The 10,950-nt window shown below is 39.8% G+C and overlaps 1 protein-coding gene across 1 annotated transcript in view; it reads right to left on the bottom strand.

The window, feature by feature from the left end:
• spg11 (SPG11 vesicle trafficking associated, spatacsin) overlaps positions 1 to 10,950 on the bottom strand; it is a 63,043-nt gene that overhangs the window by 39,716 nt on the left and 12,377 nt on the right. The window contains exons 7-15 of the mRNA XM_079560559.1: positions 10,515 to 10,660; positions 10,294 to 10,405; positions 10,043 to 10,198; positions 9,385 to 9,557; positions 7,862 to 8,038; positions 5,012 to 5,083; positions 4,797 to 4,924; positions 3,041 to 3,213; positions 1,367 to 1,562 (exon numbers count right to left, since the gene is read on the bottom strand). Of these exons, the coding sequence (XP_079416685.1) occupies positions 1,367 to 1,562; positions 3,041 to 3,213; positions 4,797 to 4,924; positions 5,012 to 5,083; positions 7,862 to 8,038; positions 9,385 to 9,557; positions 10,043 to 10,198; positions 10,294 to 10,405; positions 10,515 to 10,660 (1,333 nt within the window). The remainder of the gene's footprint in view (positions 1 to 1,366; positions 1,563 to 3,040; positions 3,214 to 4,796; positions 4,925 to 5,011; positions 5,084 to 7,861; positions 8,039 to 9,384; positions 9,558 to 10,042; positions 10,199 to 10,293; positions 10,406 to 10,514; positions 10,661 to 10,950) is intronic.

Consider the following 10,950-nt stretch of genomic DNA (forward strand, 5'->3'; position numbering starts at 1 on the left):
TGTTGGGCAAGTTACTTTAAAACTGCAATATATTCTTTATTAGTAGTTACAGCTTAACCTCTTAACTCCCGCCTGAAGCGAAAGCATTTGCTCCAGTTCAGCTTTACCCAAATCCTGTAGGCCAGTGTAACACCTCATTTGAAAGCTAAGATCTTTCAAATGAGGTGTTTTGTCATTTTTTTGTCATTTTTTTGTCACATTTTTTGTCATTTTATTGTAATTTTTTGTCACATTTTTGTAATTTTTTGTCATTTTATTGTAATTTTATAGTCATTTTTTGTCTTTTTTTATGTCATTTTTTGTCACATTTTTGTCATTTTTTCATCATTCTGTCATCATTTTTTTGGTCATTTTTTGTCTTTTTTGTCATTTTTTTTGGTCACATATTTTTGTCACTTTTTTGTCATTTTTTTTGTCATTTTTTTGTCATTTTATTGTCATTTTTTGTCATTTTTTTGTCATTTTTTGTCACATTTTTTTGTCATTTTATTGTAATTTTTTGTCTTTTTTATGTCATTTTTTGGTCACATTTTTTTTGTCTTTTTTTGTCATATTTTTGTCACTTTTTTGTAATTTTTTGTCACATTTTTGTAATTTTTTGTCATTTTATTGTAATTTTATAGTCATTTTTTGTCTTTTTTATGTCATTTTTTGTCACATTTTTGTCATTTTTTCATCACTTTGTCATCATTTTTTTGGTCACATATTTTTGACACTTTTTAGTAATTTTTTGTAATTTTTTTGTCATTTTATTGTCATTTTTTGTCTTTTTTGTCATTTTTTGTCATATTTTCATCATTTTTTCATTATTTTTTTCTCATTTTTTGTCACATTTTTTTTGTCATTTTTTTGTCATTTTATTCTAATTTTTTGTCTTTTTTATGTCATTTTTTGGTCACATTTTTTTGTCTTTTTTTGTCATATTTTTGTCACTCTTTTGTAATTTTTTTGGTCATTTTTTGTCACATTTTTGTCATTTTTTTTGGTCAATTTCTTGTGCCATTTTTTTCACTTTTTCATCAATTTTTCGCCACTTTTTGTCAATGTTTTCTCGCTTTTTTTGTCACATTTCCATCACTGTTTTCGTCTCAGTTTTGTTGCTATTTTCACAGCTTTTTTCCAGAAGCTTTTGGATTGGGGTAAAGCCAAACTGGAGAAAACGTGCTCGGTTCAGGTGGGAGTTAAGGGGTTAAGAACTTGCTGGAGGAAGACATCCAGACCCCCCTTTAGAGTTTACGTAATGTACGAAACGATAATAGAAAGTAGAGCTGGACGATGTGGCGATTATAAAGACCCATGACGATTATTGAGATTGACCAAACCAACAATAGATCCTTAATAGTCCTTCAAACTAAAGTTTCCGCACCTGGCCAGTCGATCCAGAATGTCCTCTCTCATAAACGCGCTGCAGGCTGTGCTGCTGTTGACCAGTTCAGGGGTTAACTCCGGCCACTGTGGGGCGCCGCTGCTCTGCACCCACTCCACCCACTCCACCGCACGCTGCTCATCGTGAAGAGACGTCAGGTATCGCCACAACACGGAAGCATCACAGGAGGTCAGCTCTAGGACAGCAACAAACCAGGAAGTAAAGGAAAGTCAAATTCTAACATCAATTTCCATCACATATAATAGGGCTGCTCGATTATTGAAAAAATAATAATCACGATTATTTTTGTCATAATTGAAATCACGATTATTCAAACGATTATTTGTTGCCTTTAAAAAAAATCCATCAAAAAAGTGAAAAAATCCATCAAAAAAAATGACAAAAATCCATCAAAAAAATTACAAAAATCCATCAAAAAAATTACAAAAATCCATTAAAAAAAAAGACAAAAATCCATTAAAAAAAGACAAAAATCCATCAAAAAAATGACAAAAATCCATCAAAAAAATGACAAAAATCCATCAAAAAAAAGACAAAAATCCATCAAAAAAATTACAAAAATCCATCAAAAAAATTACAAAAATCCATTAAAAAAAAGACAAAAATCCATCAAAAAAAAGACAAAAATCCATTAAAAAAAAGAAAAAAATCCATCAAAAAAAAGACAAAAATCCATAAAAAAAAAGAAACAAAAAAATTACAAAAATCCATCAAAAAAATTACAAAAATCCATCCAAAAAAAAGACAAAAATTCATCAAAAAAATTACAAAAATCCATCCAAAAAAAGACAAAAATCCATCAAAAAAAGACAAAAATCCATCAAAAAAAAGACAAAAATCCATCAAAAAAAGACAAAAATCCATAAAAAAAAATGACAAAAATCCATCAAAAAAAGACAAAAATCCATCCAAAAAATGACAAAAATCCATCAAAAAAATGACAAAAATCCATCAAAAAAAAGACAAAAATCCATCAAAAAAATTACAAAAATCCATCAAAAAAATTACAAAAATCCATTAAAAAAAAGACAAAAATCCATCAAAAAAAAGACAAAAATCCATCAAAAAAATTACAAAAATCCATTAAAAAAAAGACAAAAATCCATCAAAAAAAAGACAAAAATCCATTAAAAAAAAAGAAACAAAAAAATTACAAAAATCCATCAAAAAAATTACAAAAATCCATCCAAAAAAAAGACAAAAATTCATCAAAAAATTACAAAAATCCATCCAAAAAAAGACAAAAATCCATCAAAAAAAGACAAAAATCCATCAAAAAAAATGACAAAAATCCATCAAAAAAAAGACAAAAATCCATCCAAAAAATGACAAAAATCCATCAAAAAAATGACAAAAATCCATCAAAAAAGTGACAAAAATCCAGCAGATAAAAGACACAAATCCAGCAAAAAAGTGACAAAAAATAAAAAAATGAAAAATTAGAAGAAAAAAAAATGGAAAAAAAAAAAAAGAAAAAAAAAATATATATATTATAATCGATTTTTTGCGATTATGCTAATTTTGTAATCATTTACTGTTGTAATCGAAATTGTCATCGAATTTCGATTAATTGCACAGCCCTAACATATAACATAAAATTAAGACTGTTGTGAATCAATCTCCCACATGAACAGATACAGTAACAGCCCTGACCTGAATGCCTGAGCCGGGACAGGAAGATTTCCATCTGGCTGCTTTGGTCCCAGTTTTTGACCCAGTCCAGCCTCACAGTGACCCACAAACCAGAATCCTCAAACCGTCTGTGCACCGTGAGATCCTTGATGACCTCTTCGCTCGTCTCTGCAGTGTTGACCATGTGTAGAGCCCTGCAAAACACCACGTTATTAGACAATATGCAGGAAGTCAAATGTTTTTCTTTTCCAAACTCTGGGGCTGCGTCCGAAACGAGCAGATTGGTAAGAGCTCTTACGCCAAACCGGATGTGCGTCAGCGTCCGCCGTGACAAGATGCTTCCGAATTGGTCTGTCAGTTAGGAAGTAGTTAGGAAAAGGAGCCGCGATGCTAACTATCATAGCCACTTTAGCATAGGGACCTCTGATGCTAACTATCATAGCCACTTTAGCATAGGGACCTCTGATGCTAACTATCATAGCCACTTTAGCATAGGGACCTCTGATGCTAACTATCATAGCCACTTTAGCAAAGGGACCTCTGGTGCTAACTATCATAGCCACTTTAGCATAGGGACCTCTGATGCTAACTATCATAGCCACTTTAGCATAGGGACCTCTGGTGCTAACTATCATAGCCACTTTAGCATAGGGACCTCTGATGCTAACTATCATAGCCACTTTAGCAAAGGGACCTCTGGTGCTAACTATCATAGCCACTTTAGCATAGGGACCTCTGGTGCTAACTATCATAGCCACTTTAGCATAGGGACCTCTGATGCTAACTGTCATAGCCACTTTAGCATAGGGACCTCTGGTGCTAACTATCATAGCCACTTTAGCATAGGGACCTCTGGTGCTAACTATCATAGCCACTTTAGCATAGGGACCTCTGGTGCTAACTATCATAGCCACTTTAGCATAGGGACCTCTGATGCTAACTATCATAGCCACTTTAGCATAGGGACCTCTGATGCTAACTAACCGGTGATTAGGAGCTATCTGCCATCCCATAAGCCACTGCTCCAAACCCCCCCACCCCACTCGGCCCCGCCCTCGAGTGATTCATGCACAACCACTGTTGATTGACAGGAGCACATTTAATAATAAAAATAATAATAATAAAAAAATAAGATTCTGCACAAGCAAAACTTTATAAAAGTGACAAATCCATGTTGTCGTCCCCACAGCTCAGTCACATGTCAGTGTTAAAGAGGAAACTCAGGAAACGGATTAAATGCTTTTGTTTTTATTTAGTAGAAACTTAAGCCACATGGATCATTTGCTGCTGTAGCTTTAAGAAACAGCTGTTGACATTTTATTTATTTATTTATTTGACAGGGACCTTGCAAGTCAACATAGTAGGCTACAAAACAAGCTTGTTACTTATGCGATGCAAAAAGAGTTTATAGCTAGTGCTAATTTTCAACTCCAATAAAATAACACTAAAGGGAAATGTTTGGATCATTTGGATTTTTTTTTCTCCTTAAATGTCTTTGTTTGGACACTATGTTGTTGTTGGACACTAGGGGGCGACATGCGCTTTTGTTTGGCCTGCACTCCACCAATAACTTTAAAGAAGAAGAAAAACAGCTGTCGGTGATGTCACTTCCCTTTCCCCCGTTTAAGGACGGACGGATTGTTCAAAATGCAGCTGAAGCTCTAGTTCCCTAACTGCACAGATCTAACAGTCGACCCATGAAAGGTAAAGGAGTTAGTTGCTAGTGTTAGTGCTTAGAGGCGATAATGTGATGGTTTCAGACGCAGCCCAACTTTACCTCGGAGTCGGTGTCTTTAACGGACGCTGCATAACGGGAAGTGAACCCAGCTTCTCCATTTCCCTGATGAAGGACAGACTTTTTGCTTCTTCCTCTGTAAAATAACTTCTCCTCAAAAGCTCTTCCACCTGAAAGCACAACCACGAGTCGACAGCACTTTAATGAGTCTGAAATGACTTTTGGAAGAATGCTTATGGTTCGCACAGACCACTCACCACAAACTCTCGGAGGTCTCTGTCGTCCGTGAACAGGGAAATACTGTGGAGCTGCTGCTTCACGCTGAATCCCTAAAACAGACGGAACTGAGTCTGGCTGCACTTCAAGCACAAAGACTGCATAGAAAAACATTTATGTTCACGTCCAGAAAGCCTGAACACCCAAGACACTAGGGCTGTGCAATTAATCGAAATTCGATTACGATTTCGATTACAACAGTAAACGATTACAAAATTAGCATAATCGCAAAAAATCGATTATAATTTTTTTTTTTTTCCAATTTTTTTTTTTATGTTTTTTTTCCAAATTTTTAATTTCGGGATTTTTGTCACTTTTTTGCTGGATTTTTGTCTTTTTTGATGGATTTTTGTCATTTTTTTGATGGATTTTTGTCATTTTTTTGATGGATTTTTGTCTTTTTTTTGATGGATTTTTGTCTTTTTTCTGCTGGATTTTTGTCATTTTTTTGATGGATTTTTGTCTTTTTTGATGGATTTTTGTCTTTTTTTTGATGGATTTTTGTCATTTTTTTTGATGGATTTTTGTCTTTTTTTTGCTGGATTTTTGTCTTTTTTTATGGATTTTTGTCATTTCTTTGCTGGATTTTTGTCACTTTTTTGCTGTTTTTTTTTTAAAGGCAACAAATAATCGTTTGAATAATCGTGATTTCAATTATGACAAAAATAATCGTGATTATTATTTTTTCAATAATCGAGCAGCCCTACAAGACACCTAATTAATTTAATGAATAGATTATAAGAAGGAATTAGGCGATACGAAAAATAGGAAGAGAATAGGCCATATAGAAAAATATATTAAATACAACATAACATAAAGTGTTTTTGAGACAGCCCCAAATATTAAAGAAAGGTTCAATGTTTTTATCAAAAAGCCCATTTTATAAAGCGCAGTTGAAGCGCCATCGTCACGCTGGAAATGAAAGGATTTTCTCTTCGTGCTTCGTCACATTTTCCAAGAAAACAGTGAACTACAGGTACTTTTACTTTTATAAAAGTGTGTTAAGAACTCAGCAATACTTTTGATTAGGATATTCTTTAAACGAGCGTGTGGTCAGTCAGACTGACGCGCTGTGCCGCACTGGCTCTTCCTGGGAGAGTGGCCGGGTTTAGAGGCGCTTCCCTCGGTCAGTCTGCGCAGACGCCTCGGCTCAGTTACCGGTGTTGGAGCCGCTCAGAGAGTGGCCGGGTTTAGAGGTGCTTCCCTCGGTCAGTCTGCGCAGACGCCTCGGCTCAGTTACCGGTGTTGGAGCCACTAAGAGAGTGGCCGGGTTTAGAGGCGCTTCCCTCGGTCAGTCTGCGCAGACGCCTCGGCTCAGTTACCGGTGTTGGAGCCGCTCAGAGAGTGGCCGTGTTTAGAGGCGCTTCCCTCGGTCAGTCTGCGCAGACGCCTCGGCTTAGTTACCGGTGTTGGAGCCGCTCAGAGAGTGGCCGGGTTTAGAGGTGCTTCCCTCGGTCAGTCTGCGCAGACGCCTCGGCTCAGTTACCGGTGTTGGAGCCGATCAGAGAGTGGCCGGGTTTAGAGGTGCTTCCCTCGGTCAGTCTGCGCAGACGCCTCGGCTCAGTTACCGGTGTTGGAGCCACTAAGAGAGTGGCCGGGTTTAGAGGCACTTCCCTCGGTCAGTCTGCGCAGACGCCTCGACTTAGTTACCGGTGTTGGAGCCGCTCAGAGAGTGGCCGGGTTTAGAGGCGCTTCCCTCGGTCAGTCTGCGCAGACGCCTCGACTTAGTTACCGGTGTTGGAGCCGCTCAGAGAGTGGCCGGGTTTAGAGGCGCTTCCCTCGGTCAGTCTGCGCAGACGCCTCGGTTTAGTGACCGGTGTTGGAGCCGCTCAGAGAGTGGCCGGGTTTAGAGGCGCCTCCCTCGGTCAGTCTGCGCAGACGCCTCAGCTTAGTTACCGGTGTTGGAGCCGCTCAGAGAGTAGCCGGGTTTAGAGGCGCTTCCCTCGGTCAGTCTGCGCAGACGCCTCGGCTCAGTTACCGGTGTTGGAGCCCCTCAGAGAGTGGCCGGGTTTAGAGGCGCTTCCCTCAGTCTGCGCAGACGCCTCGGCTCAGTTACCGGTGTTGGAGCCGCTCAGAGAGTGGCCGGGTTTAGAGGCGCTTCCCTCGGTCAGTCTGCGCAGACGCCTCGGCTCAGTTACCGGTGTTGGAGCCGCTGAGAGAGTGGCCGGGTTTAGAGGCGCTTCCCTCGGTCAGTCTGCGCAGACGCCTCGGCTCAGTTACCGGTGTTGGAGCCGCTCAGAGAGTGGCCGGGTTTAGAGGCGCTTCCCTCGGTCAGTCTGCGCAGACGCCTCGGCTTAGTTACCGATGTTGGAGCTGCTCTCGAGCGCGGCAGAGCTGGGTCCATGTTCAGTCGATTTGCCCCTCCGTAATACTTGACAGACTTAATCATTATTTTACACCTGATGTAACGTTAAAGCCCAGCCCTCGCTGAGCAGCTGATGTGGTCAGACCTGGAGGAGGAGGGTCATAGATATCGGCTACTTTCTGTCTGAGTTAAAGTGCAGATGAGGCTTCGTCCGCGTGACACCTGCCGCTCTCAATCGATCCACGCGCACTTTATATTTGGATTTCAGCTGCATTTTCTCACGTCATTTTTTCATTAGCAATAGCCTCTTTTGGACCCACTAAAGCACTCGTGTAGCTCTGCCTAAATGTAGATAGTTATTGATTATGCATATATTTTTTAATGGCCGGTAATTCCTATGAATGGCTGACATTTTACGACCCAGCCAGCCAAAGGGACCGACAACAAAAAAGTCTAGCAGAACCTCTGATCGCGTCTCCATAAAGTCTTCATACAGTGAGTGGCCCGTTTCGGTGAAGAGCAGTACCATGTTTGTGAGCAGAGCGGTGGCCGTGTGCAGGTCTCGTTGTTGCAGACTGGAGTAAGCCTGCCCGAGCCCCTCCCTCCTCAGCGCCACGAGCCTGTGCTCCGATTGGCCCCTGCGCCTCAGCACTTCCTGCGCTCGAGGAATCTGATTGGTCAAGATAGAGGTGCGGACCACTTCCTGTAAAAGTGAATAAAGAAACGATTATTAGCAACTGTGCGACTGCGACACATTCAAGGAGCCAAAATGGGCGGAAGGTCTTGTCATGTATTGTTTGTTTGTGTTAAATAGAAAATGCCCGGATGTTAATTGCTAATAATAGCTACAACTCGTAACTTTTCATCTGGTAAGGTTAGTTTTAGTTCGTAAACTCCACCATCCTTAAGGTTAGGGCTAAGGTAAGGTTAGCTTTAGTTCGTAAACTCCACAATCCTTAAGTTTAGGGCTAAGGTAAGGTTAGCTTTAGTTCGTAAACTCCACAATCCTTAAGTTTAGGGCTAAGGTAAGGTTAGCTTTAGTTCGTAAACTCCACAATCCTTAAGTTTAGGGCTAAGGTAAGGTTAGCTTTAGTTTGTAAACTCCACTATCCTTAAGTTTAGAGCTAAGGTAAGGTTAGCTTTAGTTTGTAAACTCCACTATCCTTAAGTTTAGAGCTAAGGTAAGGTTAGTTTTAGTTCGTAAACTCCACTATCCTTAAGTTTAGGGCTAAGGTAAGGTTAGCTTTAGTTTGTAAACTCCACTATCCTTAAGTTTAGAGCTAAGGTAAGGTTAGTTTTAGTTTGTAAACTCCACTATCCTTAAGGTTAGGGCTAAGGTAAGGTTAGCTTTAGTTCGTAAACTCCACAATCCTTAAGTTTAGGGCTAAGGTAAGGTTAGCTTTAGTTCGTAAACACTATCCTTAAGGTTAGGGCTAAGGTAAGGTTAGCTTTAGTTCGTAAACACTATCCTTAAGTTTAGGGCTAAGGTAAGGTTAGCTTTAGTTCGTAAACTCCACTATCCTTAAGGTTAGGGCTAAGGTAAGGTTAGCTTTAGCTCGTAAACTCCACTATCCTTAAGGTTAGGGCTAAGGTAAGGTTACCTTTAGCTCGTAAACTCCACTATCCTTAAGGTTAGGACTAAGGTAAGGTTAGCTTTAGCTCGTAAACTCCACTATCCTTAAGGTTAGGGCTAAGCTAAGGTTAGCTTTAGTTCATAAACTCCACTATCCTTAAGGTTAGGACTAAGGTAAGGTTAGCTTTAGCTCGTAAACTCCACTATCCTTAAGTTTAGGGCTAAGGTAAGGTTAGCTTTAGTTCGTAAACTCCACTATCCTTAAGGTTACGGCTCCAACCGTGGTTCCTGTAAGGTATCTTATGGATGAAGAAAGCAGTTGAGAGGGGGGTAATCTGAAATCAGGGGGGGTAGCTTGAAATGGGGGGTAGTTTAAAACCTTTACACCGGGCGTAATTTGAACATCCAAAGATAAAGGACGACTGCTCCATTAGCCCCACAGAAAAAACTGAAAACTGTGATTAATGGTGCGTCACCTGTACAGACAGCTGGTCCCACTTGTCTCCTGTTCCCTCCTCACTCCTGGAGTCGCCGGAGCCTGAGGAGGAGTCGATCTTCACGGGCCAGGGGAACCTCTTCATGAAGCACCTCAGCTGAGTCAGGTAACCATCCAGGACGTCCACGCAGCTGCGCACGTCTGCACTGTCGCCTGAGCAAAGTGCATGACAGACACACCGTGATGCAATAACAGAAGGTTTCAATGTCAATGTTTTCTCACAAAAAAGTGACGGAAAAAAAACAAAAATGTGACAAAAAATTTATGAAAAAGTGGCAAAGATGTCACAAAAATGTCACAGAAATTGAAGAAAAAATACAAAAATGTGACAAAAATGTGATAAAAATGTGACCAAAAAAATGTCAAAAAATGACAAAAAAAAATTAAAAATTAACGAAAAAATGACCAAAAAAATGACAAAAATATGACAAAAAATTGACAAAGAAATGACAAAAATTTGATAAAAAATTGACGAAAAAATTACAAAAGTGTGACAAAATGAGACAAAAAAATGACAAAAAAATAACAAAAGTTTGACAAAGAAAAAAAGAAAAAAAAAAGTTACAAAAATGAGTTGAATAATAATAATAATGATGGAAAAAAATCTGATAACGTGAGGAAAAAGATCCTGAGCTTACAGTTGTGGTCTGACAGCAGGGCTCTGATCTGGGAGTGGAGGAAGCTCAGGGTGATGTTGAGCAGTTGTTCAGAAAACTGTCGGCTCTGGGCCTCACTGTTGGAGTCTCTGACCGCCGAACACAGCAGGTCCAAGGCCGGGCACAGCTGCTGCACCCCTGCATCAAGCAAACAGGTAATAAAAAATGTTTATGTAATGTTTATGTAACCCCACTATCAAAGATTATCTCGAACAGTCGTCAGTGGGACTTACTTTCCGTGAGGCTGAGGCCGGATCCTGTTTGCTGCTCAGATGAGCTCAGGACATTTTCTTTGCTCTTCAGGTAGAAGTCCACGGTGTCGAGCTGTCGGTTCTTCAGCCCTGCCTTTTACACAAACAGTATTTATTTCAAACTAGAATGTGGCAAAAAAGTTGACAGTTTGAACCCAAAATCGATTACCGTGGCACTAACAAAGATGGAGGAGACGCCATACCTGCAGGGAGTGGACGGGGATGGAGCAGCGCCCCCAGTTGTTCAGATTACAAACTGCGTCCACTGTGGCTGCGCTGCCGAACAGCATCAACCTGGTCAGTAAGTCCTGCTGCGAAACAGAGAAAAGGACCTGGAACAGACCGGAACCTGGAGAGAGACAAAAAATATATATGTATATTTTATGTATTGTTCTACTACATCACTACATCGGGTAATCACAGCAACAAGCTTCTACATGTTTAACCCCTTAACTCCCACCTGAACCGAGCACATTTTCTCCAGTTTGGCTTTACCCCAGTCCAAAAGCTTCTGGAAAAAAGGTGTGAAAATAGCAACAAAACTGAGACGAAAACAATGAGGGAAATGTGACAAAAAAGTGAGAAAACATTGATGAAAAATTGACAAAAATGTCACAAAAATGTCACAAGAAATTGACA

The sequence above is a fragment of the Gobius niger genome (genome assembly GCF_951799975.1).
Source record: "Gobius niger genome assembly, chromosome: 7".
NCBI classification, from domain to species: domain Eukaryota; kingdom Metazoa; phylum Chordata; class Actinopteri; order Gobiiformes; family Gobiidae; genus Gobius; species Gobius niger.